At 42.3% G+C, this 19,516-nt stretch overlaps 1 protein-coding gene across 1 annotated transcript in view; it reads left to right on the top strand.

Annotated features, from left to right (window-relative positions):
- The window catches only part of plxnc1 (plexin C1), a 157,860-nt gene that overhangs the window by 75,879 nt on the left and 62,465 nt on the right, over positions 1 to 19,516 (top strand). Inside the window, exons 18-19 of the mRNA XM_080207165.1 lie at positions 10,359 to 10,464; positions 18,905 to 19,006. Of these exons, the coding sequence (XP_080063291.1) occupies positions 10,359 to 10,464; positions 18,905 to 19,006 (208 nt within the window). The remainder of the gene's footprint in view (positions 1 to 10,358; positions 10,465 to 18,904; positions 19,007 to 19,516) is intronic.

Genomic DNA, 19,516 nt, shown 5'->3' with positions numbered 1-19,516 from the left:
TACCAAATCCTTGATACATCACTTAACCTATAAACACATTTGTTCAATTTCCACAAATGTCCCTGGTATTACCTGCTTCTTTAGGTGACCTCGAAAAAGCTTTTCTCTGAAATGCTTCACCCTGTAGAAATGCATCTTTGATATTAATTGATTTATACATCCAATTATTAGATGCTAGAACAGCGGGAAAGAAAAGTTCAGTGTCACTTTCCCTGCTGTGGGTGAAGCAGCCCTAGTGTTTCTCCCATCCAACTGTTCCTCTTACCCACAGGCTGCTAGTCTGGCTTTAGCTTTATACGTTCCATCTTGCAAAACTTTCTCTGTGCAAACTCTGGGCAAAGCAAGCTGTCCTTCATCTGGTACCTTGATGTATACCCCAAATTCTTTCCAACTATCCAGCTCCCTTTGTTTGGCCTCTCTAACTTCCATGAGTTCCATTTTGTTTGCAGCTATCAATACTCCCTTATCATGAGCCTTCAACTCCTATTCCTATAATTGGTTTGATTCCCAGCCTTCCTTGTTAAACTCCGGCCACTGCTGTCATGTCTGTTTCTGTCAGGGCTGCTACTCTCAGACCGCTGTTCTCTGTTGATACACCTTCAGTCACAGATTCGTGACTTTTTCCTGGGTTCACAAATACTTACTGTCTCATCCTCAGGACTTGGGTCTCACTTTTTTTGTTTCCATCTGTCCACCCCATTTTCCCATCTATAGCTTTGGCTTCTTGCCCTCGCTCTTGGATGTTGAGCCAGTGTTTGTACTTTCCTGAGGCCTTTCCTGCTTTCCCAATTATAGTGGCCTCCCTCCACTCACTTGACTATTTGGTTTTGTATGATGCCACTGTGCCAACTTTGAGTAGTTGAACCTTTGAAGTAGTAGCTTCATTCCCTGCTTCACTGGTAATTTGATGATCATCATATTCCCTCTCATCTATTGTTGACTGCTCTTCGTAATAATTCAGGGTATATGCATGTGATGCACTTCTGCATCTTGCTCAGATACTCCAAAATCATGCCCAATTCCCACTATCCTCGAAGAATGGGCTCACACTGTCTGGTTACCATGTTGTATTATAACTACCTTGGTGTTTGTTTGTACCCCTTTCCACTCTTTTTTGCCCTCTCTTTTATAGTAGACCCTATCCCCTTTCTCAAAGTATGCCCCTGATGGTCTAATGCGATGTCTCAGGGCCCTTCTGAAGTCCTAAACTTCAGCCTTAATGAAGGCCTTTCTTCCTGCATGCATAGTGCTTAAGTGTGCAGAAAACAAGGAGCTAATGCATGTCCCTTCTAGCGCCAGAGGAGCATCTGTTAATACTGACGGCAACTTTGGATTCCTCCTGTATACCAACTGGTATGGACTATAGCCCCCCCACCATTTTAACGAATTTTTTTCGTGCACTGCCCATGCTAATGCAACCTGTAATTTACAGCCCAGTTGATCTGCCAAAATTTTATGCAACATGTCTTTTATAACTGTGTAATTCCTGTCACAGAGGCCATTGTTTAATGGGCCCTCTGCTGCAATGCGCATTATTTCAATATTTAAATTTTCACACATATCTTGAAACTCATCATTTGCAAATTCGTCCCCATTGTCCGTCAAAAAATTAGACAGTGCCCCCAATCCTGTTCCAGTCCAATGGGTCACAATTTTATCTATAATGTTCTTTTTATCTTTGCTATAAATCACCATGGATATGCTAAACTGGGTGGCCAAGACCACAAAGTACAATAGATAGCCTTTGTTCTTGTCCCATATCTTTGAATCCATTGCCATCATTGAAATCTCATGCTAATGGTAGATTCACAACTGGACGCGAGAGTGTCATTCTATGTTTTATGCAAATTTCACACTGGGCTGATATTTGTTCTGTGAGTTCATTACATCCTTTGTCCAGCACACCTGCATCCCGCAGCAGCGCTCTCAGTCTCTGTGGTGCTGGATGACCAAACTGCTTATGGAGTTTCAAAATAATCCATCATCATGCTGTTGTCTGTTTGCGACACGAATGTCTCATGAATCCTTCACTTAAAGGAAGACAATAATGGCCAGACCTTTTAAAATATAGGTCCGCAATTTTCCCAATACCACAGCCTTATCCTGTTTTAAATCAGTGGTCATCTGAGCTTTCTTCGTTGCAGACCTGCTTAACAACAAAGGTATATCACTGGAAACTATACCGGTACTTATAAATAAACTGATTCCTGCAATCCTACAGGGAAGTATCTTCCTTTTGGAGGACATCAGAGTGTTGTCACTTCCAAATCTAAAGCAGGTGGAAGTATCTCGTTCTTTTACTTTCTTTTGCTCTTTATGTTCAAGAGACTCTGAATGACAACTTAGCCAATCCTGGCCGCAGACAGTGGACGTACATCCATTCTCGAAAACAGCACAGTTGAAAGAGTCTATCATTAGGACACTCATTATGGAACTCAACTTTTCTGCCACCGAAACAAATGCCTTCTTGGTCCTTATCCTCGTCACTGTTGCTTTCCATGTATTCTGTGTCACGTAGTTTCAAAGACAGATTTCTTCTTTTCACACAGTTTACCAGTGTAGTGGTATGGGGATTCGCACTGGATACAGTAATCCACAATCCTTCTAGCATTCCTTCGATTTAAACGTCTTCTATCAGTTTCCTATGTGCATCTTTCCCCATGTTCAAATCGGTTATCACCATTTTTGACACCAGATCTGTTATTAAAGTAACTGTCTCTGTTTAAAGGCCTTCATGTACCATTTGGTCTGGCACACAGTTGAGTCACCATTAACTCCTTCATTCTTGGCACTATGGCATTCCGGTCTGCATTGAACAAGGTGACAGGGAAGGATTGTTTCCTGAAAAACGTTTTAATGATGCTGCCATCTGATCGAAGAGGGGATCTGTTCCCCTCAATTGTATCCCAGCTTGTAAGGGGAAGTTTTGCTAACTACCAGCATAAAAGACAAGCAGACATGAGTACAGTTTAAAAGGCAACACAAACTTTATTCCCTGTCCAAAATAACAAACCACAGGCCTGGGGGAACACAGCTGCTAGCCAACTGCTTCCCCTGGCCATTGTGCACTTTCCAATTTACAGAGTTTTGAACTTCGCGCCAAACGTATGGTAATGGGTTCATTCAAAGCGATTGCTGATAGCATGAATGGGACCCATGTGGGTTATTGTCATTTACTACAAGTTACGCGATTAGCATCTACTCAAACAATCAGCAATAACACAAAGCAGTAACACAATAGCAAAATATTGAAAAGCTATTACAGATAGGTGGGATTGATCTGTGGCTATGGTGAAGTGATCCTTTTCCTCCTGGGCCGATCTCTTTCTGGAGAGTACGCTTTGTGATTTGAACTTCTTGCGTAATCTAATCAGTTGAGCTATTGTCTATGTTTCCCTGCCTGGAGTCTAAAGTGATTAAAATCGTCTGTAGTGATGAGTCATCGCATTGCTGTGAGCTGCTGACAGTATTTCCCATGATTCATTGCCAGGCAAAATAAATTTGATATAAATACGTACACACGTAAAAATGTCCATGATATTAAGCATAAAAGTCGTCCCCTTCACAGCTATTACTAAAAGAGTATCCATGTGCGACAGACATGCACAGTTCAACAACTTAAAGGTCAATACTGCATCTGGAATCTCCAAATTAAATTTCATTAGCCTGTTACAGCTCTTATCAAAATTCCTGATATACTCTTCCATGGACTGGGTGTCTTGTCTCCCAATCCGGTCAAACATCACCTATCCTTTATAATTCTCCAAGAACTCATCTTGCTGGTAAAAATCTAAGTATTTTCTTCAGGAGCTGTAGCCCTTCTTTCCTATTTAGGGCATCTACCATCCAATGGGAAAATACTTTGCTTCTTACCTTGCTTCTAATTGAAGTAACAAAGCTAATGCCATACCTTGCTTTTTTGTTGGTATCGAGGTAACAAGGGTCCACATTTCCACTTTCGCCTTCCGTTGCCGATATGGTTTGGTATGTGAAAAAACGAGGATAATCTAATCCCATTGGTTCACTTCTACTGTCTGTCATAGTTGTAGCACATCTTCAAAAACAAACACCAAGCTATGATGGGTTTTCCTCTGCTACTAATGTTGCATCAGAAGTAACTCTTCAAATGCAGCCAATAAAAATAGAACAAAACTTACTCCAACTAATAAATCAAAGAAAGGGTTTAATAAAGAAACATCATTACTCCAAACATGGGGCCTCGCCCTGGGCCAATCCAAGCTCCCCACAATTCTACACATGTTTTTATTTATAGTGAGTCAGGTGGTCAGTTGACTCTTACATCATGCTGCAATTACTGGGTTTTCTGGGTCACCGGACCCTTACATCTTGTTGCCATTGGTCACATTACATCCGATACAAAATTGTCACCATTTACATTCTAACATACGTTGCTTGGTTAGCGAGACCATGCGGAAGCTATGAGAATGGATGAACGGACACGGTGCGACAATCGCCAGGCAGGAGTATTCCCTTCCAGTTGGGGAATATTTCAGCGCTCGAGGGCATTCTGCTTCTGATCTTTGAGTAAGTGTTCTGTAAGGTGGCCTTCCAGACATACGACAACACAAAATCACCTAACAGAAACTAATAGCCGAGTTCTGCACACATGTCTCAACCAGGATTTTGGGTTCGTGTCACATTGCATGTAACCCCCATCATGCTGTCTGGGTTTGCAAAATCCTAATGACTGTCCTGGCTTAAGAAAACTCACAGCTCTTTAACCTGTCATTATCCTTCTCTCCACTTGCACTGTCTGTACCTGTAATGACTTGATTACCTGTAAAGACTCGCATTCCAGCCATTTTTTACACTTCAATCTGTAATTATCTTATAATTGTGTCTTTACCTATATATATGCCATGTTTGTGAACCCCACATCTCCACTCACCTGATGAAGGAACAGTGCTCTGAAAGCTTATGATTCCAAATAAACCTCTGAGAGAAGAAATCCATCCTTATCTATCTGAAATTATGCCCTCTGGTCCTAGACTCTCCCACAGGGGGAACAACATCTCAGCATCTGCCCTGTGAAGCCCTCTAAGAATCCTATCTGTCTCAAAAAGGTTGCCTCTCATTCTTCTGAACTCCAATGAGTACAGGCCCCAACCTCTCCTCATAAGAAAATCCATCCATACCTGTGATCAACCTAGTGAAACTTCTCTGAACTGCCTCCAGTGCCACTATGTCTTGTCTTAGATAAGGGAACCAGAACTGTTGGTCTAACTAGCGCCTCGTATAGTTTTAGCAAGACCTTTTTTTGTACTCCATTCCACTTCTGAAATTTCAATTGCCTTCTGTAGGGTCCGTTCATTCCTCAGAATAGACATAGACGGCACTGATACGAAGTTGAACCTCTTTTATTGAGCAGCATTTAAAAATAGCACATTAAAGTAAGTGCAAAAACTGATTTACTGGAAGAGAGAGATAGAGATACCAGCAAAGGCTTGGCCTAACATGGACTCGATCCAACCTTACACTGCCCACATATAGCTATAGAGAGCATTATAACTTTTCGGTTATCTGTGTTATGAAACTATTTGGTACAAGCAGTGTCTCTAACTTTCATAAACAAGCTGACGGTTGACGCCTTTTAAAATAATGACAGCCACAATTGCAATGTTAACATGGCACAAGACCACTTAGCCCATTTTGTCACCATTACCCCCTACCTTTCCAAACTAAAGGGAATGAGAATCAACTCCAGTGGGAGAAAAATTACCCCCATTACCCCCTTCCTTTCCAAACTAAAGGGAATGAGAATCAACTCCAGTGGGAGAAAAATGTATAGTGCTGAAAAAGCAGATATGCTGTTGAAGCTTTTCATCCTACACTCATCAGGACAAGTTAAAGAATGCCAACAATTTATACTGCATGAGAAAAGAGTGATTGTTTGACCAGTCCACTCTGATTGGTCTGGGCATTGCTACGGAGAATGGACCAGGAACTATTGTACCTCACGGTTTTGTTTTGGGGCCTCACCTATTTACCATCTATATCAAAGACTTGGATGAAGGGGCCAAAAGTCTGGTAGCTAAGTCTGCTGATCACACCAAGATAGGTAGGACAGTTAGTTGTCAAGAGGACATTTAGAGTGGAAATTTCCAATCCCACCAGTTAGTTGTCAAGAGGACATTTAGAGTAGAATTTTCCAATCCCACCCATCATGAGAATCGTAGCAGGCAAGGCAGACAATGCAAAGGTCCATTGACCTTGGGCAGGATTTTCCCATCTTGGGGTGAGCGCGACCAGAAAATCCCACTCCTGGAGTCTGCAGATATAGACAGGTAAATGACTGGGCAAAATGTATAACGTGGGAAAATGTGAATTCCTGCATTTTGGCAGCTAAAAAATAGAAAAGCAGCATGTTATTTAAATGAAGCGAGATTGCAGAACTCCATGGTACAGAGGGATCTGGTTGTCCTGGTCCATGAATCACACAAAATTAATTTGTCGTTGAGGGGAGAGCAGCCTACTGTCCTCTGGGACTATGGCGATATTTCATTTCAGGTACAGCAAGTAATGGGATGTCCCATGGGGAAAGAACCCGAGCCTATTAAATCTTTCATCACTACTAAGATTTTCCAGTCCAGGCTGTGTCCTCACAACTCTCCATTGTACCATTTCTACTGCAATCACATCTTTTCTATATGGAAATAAAGTGACCAGAACTGTATGCAATATTCCAGCAGTGGACTAACTGCTGCATCGCACAATATTTTTAAATTATTTGTTGTCCATCCCTAATTACCCTCGAACTGAGTGGCTTGCTAGACCATATCGGAGAGCACTTAATAGTCATTCACATTGCTGTTGGTCTGGACATGTAACCCAGACCAGGTAAGGAAGGCAGATTTCCTAAAGGACATTAGTGAACAAGATTTTATTTTTAACTGACAATTGATGATAATTCATGGTCACCATGACTGCGACTAACTTTCAATTCCAGATTAATTGATTTAATTGAATTGAATTCAGCCACTGCTGTGGTGGGATCTGTGCTCATGATCCCAGATCCATAGCCTGGATTACTAGTCCAGTGACATCAGCACCATGCCACCATCTACTTGAGGTTTAAATATCAACAAAGAATGACGAAGAAGTTGATAAAGAAAGGTAGGATAAACGATGAAGCTGGGCTAGCGCTTAATATAAAAAAGGATAGTAAGAGTTTTTATAAATATATAAAAAGGAAGAGGCTGACTAGGGTGAACATTGGACCCTTAGAGGATGAGAGAACATAAGAACATAAGACTTAGTGGTAGGGGATGGGGAAATGGCTGAGGCCTTGAATAACTTTTCTGTTTCGGTCTTCACGGAGGAGGATGTGAATAATTTGCCGGGTGTTAGCGATGGAGAGATGGTAGGAGTGGAGGGCCTGAATGACGTTATTGTTACTAGAGAGGCAGTGCTTGACAGACTGGAGGGACTGATTGTGGACAAGTCCCCAGGACCTGATGGAATGCATCCAAGGGTTCTAAAAGAAATGGCGGAGGTGATAGTGGATGCCTTGATGATTATTTTCCAAACATCGCTGGATTCCGGGGAAGTGCCGGAAGATTGGAAAGCGGCTAATGTTATGCCGTTGTTTAAGAAGGGTGGCAGGCAAAAGGCAGGGAATTATAGGCCGGTGAGTTTAACGTCTTTTAGATCAAGGAGAAAATAGCGAGGTGTCTTGAGGAGAATTGTTTGATAGAGCAGACGCAGCACGGTTTCGTTAAGGGGAAGCCGTGTCTGATGAATTTTTTGGAGTTCTATGAGGATGTGTCTAGGGCGGTGGATAGAAGAGAGCCGGTGGATGTGGTGTTTCTTGATTTTCAGAAGGCGTTTGACAAGGTGCCGCACAAGAGGTTATTACAGAAGGTTAGGGGGCATGGAGTTGGGGGTAGGGTGTTAGCGTGGATAGGGGATTGGCTGTCAAATAGGAGGCAGAGAGTGGGGGTCAATGGGTGCTATTCGGATTGGCGGTTGGTGACTAGTGGAGTGCCCCAGGGGTCGGTGCTGGGGCCTCAGCTATTTACCATTTATATAGATGATCTGGAGGAGGGAACCGAGCGTATGGTGTCAAAATTTGCTGATGACACCAAGATTGGTGGAACGGCAAATTGTGCGGAGGGTGTGGAGAGTCTGCAGAAGGATCTAGATAGGCTGGGCGAATGGGCCAGGAACTGGCAAATGGAATTTAATGTTGGCAAGTGTGAAGTTGTCCACTTTGGTAGGAATAATGGTAGGAAGGACTATTACTTACATGGCGAAAAACTGCAGCATGCAACGGTGCAGAGGGACCTAGGGGTCCTTATGCATGAGTCGCAAAAACCCAACCTGCAGGTGCAGCAGGTGGTCAGGAAGGCGAATGGGATGCTGGCCTTCATAGCGAGGGGGATTGAATATAAAAGTAGGGAGGTCTTGCTGCAACTGTACAGGGCACTGGTGAGGCCGCAGCTGGAGTACTGTGTGCAGTTTTGGTTGCCGCACTTACGCAAGGATATTTTGGCCTTGGAGGGAGTGCAGAGGAGGTTTACTAGGCTGATACCGGAGTTGAGGGGGTTGAACTATGAGGAGATGCTGAATAAACTGGACTTGTACTCGTTAGAGTTTAGAAGAATGAGGAGAGATCTCATTGAGACATATAAGATGATGAATGGGATGGATAGGATAGAGGTGGAGAGGCACTTCCCGCTCAGAAAGGACAGTAGGACTAGAGGGCACAGTCTCAAGATAAAGGGGGGGCGGTTTAGAACGGAGTTGAGGAGGAACCTCTTCACTCAAAGGGTGGTGAATCTCTGGAGTTCTCTGCCCGTTGAAGTGGTGGAGGCTGCCTCGCTAAATATATTTAAGACGTGGGTTGATAGGTTTTTGATAGGCAAGGGGATTAAGGGTTATGGGGAGAGGGCGGGAAAGTGGAACTGAGCCACGACAGATCAGCCATGATCTTATTGAATGGCGGGGCAGGCTCGAAGGGCTAGATGGCCTACTCCTGCTCCTATTTCTTACGTTATTATGTTCTCATGAATAAATGTTAGAACATAGAAAAACTACATCACAAACAGGCCCTTCAGCCCACAAATTGCGCCGATCATATCCCTACCTACTAGGCTTACCTCTTACCCTCAATCCTATTAAGTCCCATGTACTCATCCAGAAGTCTCTTAAAAGACCCTATCGAATTTGCCTCCACCACCACCGACAGCAGCCGATTCCACTCACCCGCCACCCTCTGAGTGAAAAACTTACCCCTGACATCTCCCCTGTACCTACTCCCCATCACCTTAACCCTATGTCCTCTTGTAGCAACCATTTCAGCCCTGGAAAAAAGCCTCTGAGAATCCACCCAATCAATACCTCTCAACATCTTATACACCTCTATTAGGTCACCTTTCATCCTTCGTCTCTCCAAGGAGAAAAGACCGAGCTCCCTCAACCTACCCTCATAAGGGATGCCACCCAATCCAGGCAACATCCTTGTAAATCTCCTCTCCACCCTTTCAATAGCTTCCACACCCCTCCTGTAATGAGGCAACCTGAACTGAGCACAGTACTCCAAGTGGGGTCTGACTAGGGTCTTATAAAGCTGCAGCATTTTCTCCCGACTCCTAAACTCAATCACTCAATTGATGAAGGTCGGTACCCCATACACTTTCTTAACCACCATAAGCCTTCTTAACCACAGTGTTGCAGTTGCAGTGTTCAGACCTTCTCAAATAAAGCTGGCCATGTTCCAACGCCTAGGAATGAATTCTTCATTATTCTTAACCCTTAAGTGCATATGTGCATATTTAGTGATAGAATATTTACTGGAAACATTGAAAAGATCAAGCTCCCTCAACCTACCCTCATAAGGGATGCCACCCAATCCAGGCAACCTCCTTGTAAATCTCCTCTGCACCCTTTCAATAGCTTCCACATCCCTTCTGTAATGAGGCGACCTGAACTGAGCATAGCACTCCAAGTGGGGTCTGACTAGGATCTTATAAAGCTGCAGCATTATCTCCCGACTCCTAAACTCAGTCCCTCAATTGATGAAGGTCGGTACCCCATACACTTTCTTAACCACCATACGCCTTCTTAACCACAGTGTTGCAGTTGCGGTGTTCAGAGCTTCTCAAATAAAGCTGGCCATATTCCAACGCCTAGGGATGAATTCTTCATTATTCTTAACCCTTAAGTGCATATTTAGTGATAGAATACTTACTGGAAACATTGAAAAGTAACTGTGCCGATAACAAATATTTACTGTCAGTGATGGGCTTTGACCTCACACTTGTTACAAAATGTGGTGTAATTTGTTGTAATTCACAGTAAAGCGTCCAAAATGTGTTAAAATTGTGTTTTCTACCTAGGTGAAAGTTGGGAAATATGAAAAAACTTTAATAAGCAAAACTCCCAGCAAATCCATTTACATTATGTTGATTATAATACCTATTATGTTGCTGGTTTTCATCATCAGTAAGTATCTAATATATATTTTGTAAATTTTTAAAGTATTTTTGCAGGGTAACTGATCATTCTCGGTGCTGCTTTGATAAAATAATCTTTATCTTTTAAATTGCTATAATAGTTTCACTTAGTCTGTTTAGACCAAAATTGCAATTGATGGAGAGAAGGGTGATGGATGACGGTTTGATGGCTGGAGGGAGAAATGGGATTGAGGGAGAGTTAGATGGAGAGAAGGATTTATGGGGTGGAGAGAAGATGGGTGAATGCAGAAAAGGAACAAATTGATGTAGTGAAGGATCAGTGGATGAAGAGAAGTCAATGGGGAGAGAAATGGATGGATGGATAGATGGAAGGAAGGATGTGATGGAATGGAGAGCAAGATGAGTAGATAAAGCAGGATGAGAGGAATGGATGAATGGAAAATAAAAATTGAACACCTGTACAAAGTGAAAATAATTATGGCATGAAGAAATAATTATTGGATGCCACTTATTGCAATTGTTTCAAAATGTTATTCTGTTCACCAAATGCTGCTGGTTAAATTATTGTATTAGACTGAAGCAATGATCACCAATATTTGAAAGATTTAAGGAAAAATGTATGAAGTCACTTTACAATGGGGTTTGGTGATTTTAGATTTAAATCATCTTTCCAGCTGTCTTTGCCACTTCTCTGTCTTCCCGTAGCCCATCATGACAAACTTCTTCAAAATTACCCTCCTACCCTAGTCTTGAACCTATGTCTTTCTTTAGATTCCGTCCCATTTCTTGCAGTGCTTTCTTTGACCTTATCTTTCCCATGAAACCTATTTCCTGCTCCCTTAATCCTATTTCAAACAAACTGTTTACCACTCAACTTGCATATTAGCTGATATTGTCAGCATTTACCTTTCCTCTGGTATTTTCTCACTCTTCTCCAAATTGCACATTATTATCCTCTCCTCAACAATCCTATTCTTGAATTCTCTGTACCTTCAAACTACCGTCTCATTTCCAACTTTTTTTTCCTCATCAAATGTGTCTGCTCTGTACTTATTAGCATTCTCGCATGTAGGTCATAAGGTTTAAGGTTTATGTCCCACTCCAGTTTCAGTGCAAAAAAATCAAGAGCGATCCTTCAGTGCAGTACTGAGGAATTATTGATTTTTCAAAAGTACCACCTTCCACATGAGAAGTTAATGTTCCATCTGTCTCCTTGGGTGGATGTAAAAAATCCCATGGTACTCTTTCAAAAAAAGAACAAGGAGTTCTGTCTGCTGTCCAGGCCAATGTTGATTCCTCAGTCAACATTGTGTAAACAGATTATTTGGTCATTGTCACATTGCTGTTTATGGGACTTCGATGAGTGCAAATGGACGGGATTATCTGGCCATTCATATCGGTTGCGTACCTCTGCCTGTGGGTTCCCTGGAGGTGTGGGGTGGCTTCAATAAGAAATCCCATTGTTATCGGTGTTAGCAGTGACCAGATCAGAAACGACAAGACATATTATTTAGGTAGCCTAAACCCTAACTTTTTGATTTTGGCATTAGTGAGAGCATAAGGAGTTTTACTCCAGGTATGATTCTACTGACCCACTAGCTAGTTTTTATTAAACCAAACTTCATTTAGGAACATAGAATATAACAAAAGAATTAGCATGAATTTTATCACTTAAAATACATAAACATGACAAAGTACAATTCATAACAGCTATCTATATCTATAGCTCCAATTTAAGCAATATCCCCATAGATAGGCTTCCTTCTTCAGAATCAATTAGTGCCAAACACAGATATGCTCATGGGGATGCTAGATTTCCAGCCTTTTAAACACTTTGGTCAGATACAGAAAGGTACCTGCCTTCTGATTCCCAAGCAGCAATTTCCAAAGTAAGATATAACTTCCAAACTTTAGAGAAAGAGACCTGTTTCCTGGCAGATCCCAGTCTCCAATCTTCAGAGAGAGAAAGGAATACATTTCTCTGAAGCTCCCAAGCAATTATTGAACTCTCTGTGAGCCTAGCCCCGCCCAATCCTGTGATATTTTCTGTCAATCCACCAAATCAAGCCCCACTCTGAAAAAACCCGGGGCGAAACACTAAAATAACAGATCTGCATTAGCCCAGATGAAAACAAACATTCGTGCAATTAAGATTATTGCTGCAATAACAACATGTAGGTTGTTGGTTATAGACAAAGCAGCACCAATAATAGAACTGACTACTAAAAGAAATCCTGCACCAGAGATATTTTCCACTTGACATAAACTTGTGTTCATCCAAAACTCTGTTGCCTGTATCTTAACTTGCTCCAAATCTCATGTAGCCATCACTGATCTTTACTGGCTTCTCGAATTGCACATCCAGATTTTAAAATTCTCATTCTTGTTTTCCAATACCTCTTTGATTGTTTTCCTTTCTATCTCTGTAATCTCCAGCCTTACAACCCTTTGAGAAATCTTCGCTCCTCCACTTCTGGCCTCCTGTACCTCTGATTTTAATTGCTCCATGATTGACTGTCATGCTATCAGCAGCCAAGACCGAAAGCTCTAGAATTCCTTACTTAAACCCCTCTGCTTCTGTACATCTGTCACATCTTTTAAGATGCTCCTTAAAATCCACCTCATTGATTAAGCTTTTGGTCAACTTTTCTGATTTCTATGATTCAGTGTCAAAACGAACGTTAGAAATGTTTTAATTGCTATTGTCCTTGTTCACAATCTTGGGACTTTTAACAACATTAATTACAGTACACTCCAGCATTGGTCCAAACATGGACAAAAGAGCTGAATTTGAAGTGAGGTGAGAGTGACTGCCATTGACATTAAGGCAGCATTAGACCGTGTGTGACATCAGTGAGGGAGATGGTGACACAGTGATGGAAATGTCACTGGACTAGTAAACCAGAGGCCCAGACTAATGATCTGAGGACATGGATTCAAACCCCACATGGCTGGTGGAATTTAAATTCAATTAATAAATATGAATATAAAGCCATTCTCAGTTATGGTGATCATGGCAACTTAGTTGTTATTAAAATATATGTGGTTCACTAATGTCCCTTTAGGGAAGGAAGTTTGCCTTCCTTCCCCGCTCTGGCCAACATGTCTGGTCAACTAGTTAAAGGAGCCGAGGGCTCAGGAGGAGTTAGTAAAGTTTCCAGACAATGTAATAGAACAGAGAGTATAGAAGGTGGCAGGAATCTAACCTCAGGCAGAGCAAAAAAGGTGACAAGTATGAGAGGGGAGGTGATCAATGCATGCAGTATACGGAACAAAGTAAATGAGCTTGATGCGCGCATTGAAATTGGCCGGTATGATGTTGTGGGCATCACAGAGACGTGTCTGCAAGAGGATCAGGGCTGGGATCTAAATACCCAAGGATATGTGTCCTATTGAAAGGACAGGCAGATGGGCAAAGGGGGCGGGGTTGCATTGTTAATAAGGAATGAAGTTAAATCGATAGCAGGAAGTGATATAAGAGCGGAAGGCATAGAATCTCCATGGGTAGAGTTGAAGAATCGCAGTGGTAAAAAGACTCTGATGGGAGTTATGTATAGGCCTAGCAGTAGTCAGAATGTGGGGCAGAAAATAAATCAGGAGATATAAAAGGCATGTATAAAAAAACCCAATATTACAATAATTGTGGGGGACTTCAATATGAAGGTGGACTGGGAAAATGAGGTAGGTAGTGGATCCCAAGAAAAGGAATTTGTGGAATGTCTAAGGGATTTTTTTGGAGCAGTTTGTGACTGAGCCTATAAGGGAACAGGCAATTCTAGATTTAGTGATGTGTAATGAGGCAGAATTGATTAGGAGATTTAAGGTGAAGGAACTCTTAGGAAGCAGTGACCACAATATGATAGAATTTACCCTGAGGGAGAAACTAGAATCAAATGTAACGGTATTACAATTAAATAAAGCTAACTACAAAGACATGAGGGAGGAGCTGGCTAGCGTTGATTGGAAAGGGAGCCTAGCAGGGAAGACAATGCTACAGCACTGGCAGGAGTTTTTGGGGGTTATTTAGGAGGCACAACAGAAATTCATCCCAAGGAGGAGGAAACATACTAAGGGGAGGACGAGGGAATTCAAGGACAGCATAAAAGCGAATGAAAGAGCATACAAAGTGGCGAGGATTATTGGGAAGCCTTTAAAAATGAGCAGAGGACAACTAAAAAGCAATAAGGGGGGAGAAGATAAAATATGAGTATAAGCTAGCTAGTAATATAAAAGATAGGAAGAGTTTTTTTCAATATATAAAAAGTAAGAGAGAAGCAAAAATAAACATTGGAGGGAAAGAAATGGCAGAGGAACTGAATAATTATTTGCATCAGCCTTCATGGTGGAAGACTCCAGTGGAATGCCAGAGCTCCAGGAGAATCAGGGGGCACAGGTGAGTGTAGTGGCCATCACTGAGGAGAAGGTTCTGGGGAAACTGAAAGGTCTGAAGATGGATAAATCACCTGGACCGGATGGACTATACACCAGAGTTCTGAAAGCGATAGCTGAGGGAATTGTGGAGGCATTGGTCGTGATTTTTCAGAAATCAAGGAAGCAGGAATAGTCCCAGAGGACTGGAAAATAGCAAATGTAACACCACTGTTTAAGAAGGGAGAGGCAAGCAGATGGCAAATTATAGGCGAGTTAGCTTGACTTCGGTCATTGGCGAGATTTTAGAGTCCATTATTAAAAATGAGATCATGGAGTACTTGGAAGTGCATGATAAAATAGGACTGAATCAGCACGGCTTCGTCAAGGGGTGGTCATGTCTAACAAATCTGTTAGAGTTCTTTGAGGCGATAACAAGGAAGTTAGATAAAGCAGAACCAATGGATGTGATTTATTTAGATTTGCAGAAGGCCCTTGTCAAAGTTCCGTATAGGAGACTATAAGTTAAGAGCCCATGGTGTTAAAGTTAAGATCCTGGCATGGATAGAGGATTGGCTGAATGGCAAAAGGCAGAGAGTGGGGATAAAGGGGCCCTTTTCAGGATGATAGCTGGTGACTAGTGATGTGCCTTCAGGTGTGGTGCTGGGACCACAACTTTTCACAATATACATTAACAATTTGGAAGAAGGAACTGAAGGCACCTGTTGCCAGGTTTGCAGATGGTGTCAAGATATGTAGAAGGACAGGCAGTATTGAGGAAGCAGGGGGCTGCAGAAGTACTTGGACAGGCTGGGAGAGTGGGCAAAGAAGTGGCAGATGGAATACAATGTGGAAAAGTATGAGGTTATGCACTTTGGAAGGAGTAATGGAGGCATAGACTACTTTCTAAATGGGAAAATGCTTAGGAAGTCAAAAACACAAAGGGACTTCGGCGTCATTGTTCAAGAGTCCCTTACAGTTAATGTGCAGGTTCAGTCGGCAGTTTGGAAGGCAAATGCAATGTTAGCATTCATGTCAAGAGGGCTAGAAAGAAGAGCAGGGATGCACTTCTGAGGCTGTACAAGGCTCTGGTCAAACCCAATTGGAGTATTGGTGGCAGTTTTGGGCCCTGTATCTAAGGAAGAATGTGCGGGCCTTGGAAAGAATCCAGAGGAGGTTCACAAGAATGATCCCTGGAATGAAGAGCTTGTCGTATGAGGAATGGTTGAGGACACTGGATCTGTATTCATTGGAGTTTAGAAGGATGGGGGGGGGGTACTTATTGAAATTTACAGGATACTGAGAGAGGCAAAGGAGGAAATTGCTAGGGCTGTGAGAGAAATCTTTGTGTCCTCACTGACTACAGGGGAGGTCCCAGAGGATTGGAAAATAGCCAATGTTGTTCCTTTGTTTAAGACGGGTAGCAAGAATAATCCAGGTAATTACAAGCCGGTGAGCCTTACATCAGTGGTAGGGAAATTATTGGAGAGGATTTATTCCCACTTGGAAATAAGTGGACGTATTAGTGAGAGGCAACATGGTTTTGTAAAAGGGAGGTCGTGTCTCACAAACTTGATTGAGGTTTTCGAGGAAGTGACGAAGTTGATGTGGATGTTGTCTACATGGACTTCAATAAGGCCTTTGACAAGGTCCCTCATGGCAGACTGGTGCAGAAGGTGAAGCCGCATGGGATCAGAGGTGAGCTGGCAAGGTGGATACAAAACTGGGTCAGTCAAAGAAGTCATGATGTGGAGATGCCGGCATTGGACTGGGGTAAACACAGTAAGAAGTCTCACAACACCAGGTTAAAGTCCAACAGATGTATTTGTAGCAAACGCCACTAGCTTTCTGAACTAAACTCCCACCCACCTGACAAAGGAACAGCCAATTCCGAAAGCTAGGGTGTTTGCTGCAAGTAAGCCTGTTGGACGTTAACCTGGTGTTGTGAGACTTCTTACTCGGTCAAAGAAGACAGAGGGTAACAGTGGAAGGGTGTGCTTTTGAATGGAGAGTTGTGACTAGTGATGTTCCTCAGGGATCAATGCTGGGACCTTTGCCTTTTGTAATATATGTAAATGATTTGGAGGAAAATGTAACTGGTTTGATTAGTAAACTTGCGGATGACACAAAGGTTGGTGGATTTGCGGATGGTGATGAAGACCATCAGAGGATACAGCAGGAGATAGATCATTTGGAGACTTGGGCTGAAAGATGGCAGATGGAGTTTAATTCAGACAAATGTGAGATAATGCTTTTTGGAACATCTAATACAGATAGGAAATACACAGTAAATGGTAGAACCCTTAAGAGTATTGATAGGCAAAGGAATCTAGATGTACAGGTACACAGGTCTCTGAAAGTGATAATGCAGGTGGAGAAGGTAGTCAAAAAGACATACGGCATGCTTTCCTTAATCAGCCGGGATATTGAGTTTAAAAATTTGGCAAATCATGTTGCAGATTTATAGAACTTCAGTTAGGCTGCAATTAGAATATAGTGTTCAATTCTGGTTGCCACACTACCAGAAGGATGTGGAGGCTTTGGAGAGGATACAGAAAAGATTTACCAGGATGTTGCCTGGTATGGAGGGCATTAGCTATGAGGAGAGGTTGGAGAAACCTGGTTTGTTCTCACTGGAGCAACGGAGGTTGAGGGGAGACCTGATAGAAGTCTACAAGATTATGAGAGGCATGGACAGAATGGATAATCAGAAGCTTTTTCCCAGGGTGGAGAAGTCAACTACTAGGAGACATAGGTTTAAGGTACGAGGGGCAAGGTTTATAGGAGATGTACGAGGCAGATTTTTTATACAGAGAGTACTGGGTGCCTGGAACACGTTGCAGGGGGATATAGTGGAAGCAGATACAATAGTGACTTCTAAGGGGCGTCTTGACAAGAATAGGATGGGAATAGAGGGATATGGTCCCCGGAAGGGTAGGGGGTTTTAGTTAAGTCGAGCAGCATGGTTGGTCCAGGCTTGGAGGGCCAAAGGGCCTGTTCCTGTGCTGTAATTTTCTTTGAAAATTGTTTTTTGATACTGCAAGGCCTGGATAGAGTGGACATGGAGAGGCTATTTTCATTAGGAGAAAAAACTAGAACAAGAGGGCACAACCTCAAACTGAAAAGATGATCCTTTAAAACAGAGATGAGGAGGAATTTCTTCAGCCAGAGAGTGGTGAATCTGTGGAGCTCCTTGCCGCAAAAAGCTGTGAATGTCTGGTCATTGAGTGGCTTTAAGACAGTGATAAATAGGTTCTTGTCTAAGAAGGGGATTGGGGTTATGGGGAAAAGGCAGGAGAATGGGGATGAGAAAAATATCTGCCATGATTGAATGGTGGAGCAGACTCAATGAGCTGAGTGGCCTAATTCTGCTCCTGTGTCTTATATGACTCTAGAGACCCACAGCAATATGGCTGACTGTTAACTGCACTCTGCAATGGCCTAGCAAGCCACTCAGTTTCAGGGCAATTAGGTATGGGCAACAAAAATTACCAGTGATGCCCACATCCCACGAAAGAATTTAAAAAAACAAAAGTCGTTGGTGGTGTATCTTTAACACTTACCATTTTCTGTGATTAACTGTACTTTTGGTCAATGCAATCTAACTTCTTTGCCACGTGGGGTGACAATGGCCTAGTGGTATTATCACTAGAATATTAATCCAGAAATTAAGTTCAGGTTCTGGGAACCTGGGCTTGAATCCCATCATAGCAGATTATGGAATTTGAATTCAAATAAAAAATACCTGCAATTAACAATTTACTGATGTCTATGAAACCATTATCAATTGGAAAAACCCATCTGGTTCACTAATGTCCTTTAGGGAAGGAAATCTGCCGTCCTTCACTGGTCTGGCCGACATGTGACTCCAGAGCCACAGCAATGTATTGACTCTCAATGCCCTCAGGCCACTAGGGATGGGCAATAAATGCTGGCCAGCCAGTGATGCCTATGTCCCATGAATGAATTTTTAAAAAACATTTCAGTCGTTACTGTTAGCACACGGTGGTTGGGGATGTTCAGAATCACTCCTGCCCTTATCTGAAGTGGAATCTCTTGCTTTTGTTTAATTTAAAACTGATCAAATTTTTTGTCTTTAGCTTATTTTTGGGCAACTCATCGCAAGGCCATGCAATACTCGGAGAAACTAAACACCCAAATGGAACTTTTGGAAAGTCAATTTCGAAATCAAATTCGAGAAGGTAACTGGGAGCAAATATTGTACCTCAGCAGTTTCAGTATTACAATTGTTACTGCAGTGTTATTCAGCTACTAATTTAAACTCATTTGAAGCGTTTAGTTTAATGTGACAAGCTAAGGACAGAAGTCAACTCAGATCCTCTCAACAAACTTCCGTTTATTTAACACTTTACAAATTTCAAACTTACAAAAGTTGCAATACTTTAACGCTTAACTGGACTTAACTTTTAACTGAACATTAAGGGGGCAATTCTCTCAATCCGACCCACTAATTTTTTGCTGGGTCAGGCTGGGAGATGTTCACGAGCGCCAATTTGCAGGATTCGCGCATGTTCCCAACATGCACATATCTCCCTCCACTGGATATCTGGCACGGTTGGGACCGTGCAGGAAACCAGCAGAAACACCAGGTAAGTAATTTTCATCTATTTTTAATGTGATTTAAATGTGATTATTGGGCCTGGGACTGAATTCTTCGGACCCAATAGCATCTCATAAGAACATAAGAAATA

Source organism: Carcharhinus amblyrhynchos, chromosome 19 (genome assembly GCF_965287045.1).
Source record: "Carcharhinus amblyrhynchos chromosome 19, sCarAmb.v2.hapA, whole genome shotgun sequence".
In the NCBI taxonomy this organism is placed as follows: domain Eukaryota; kingdom Metazoa; phylum Chordata; class Chondrichthyes; order Carcharhiniformes; family Carcharhinidae; genus Carcharhinus; species Carcharhinus amblyrhynchos.
This window is presented reverse-complemented; position numbering and strand designations above follow the sequence as displayed.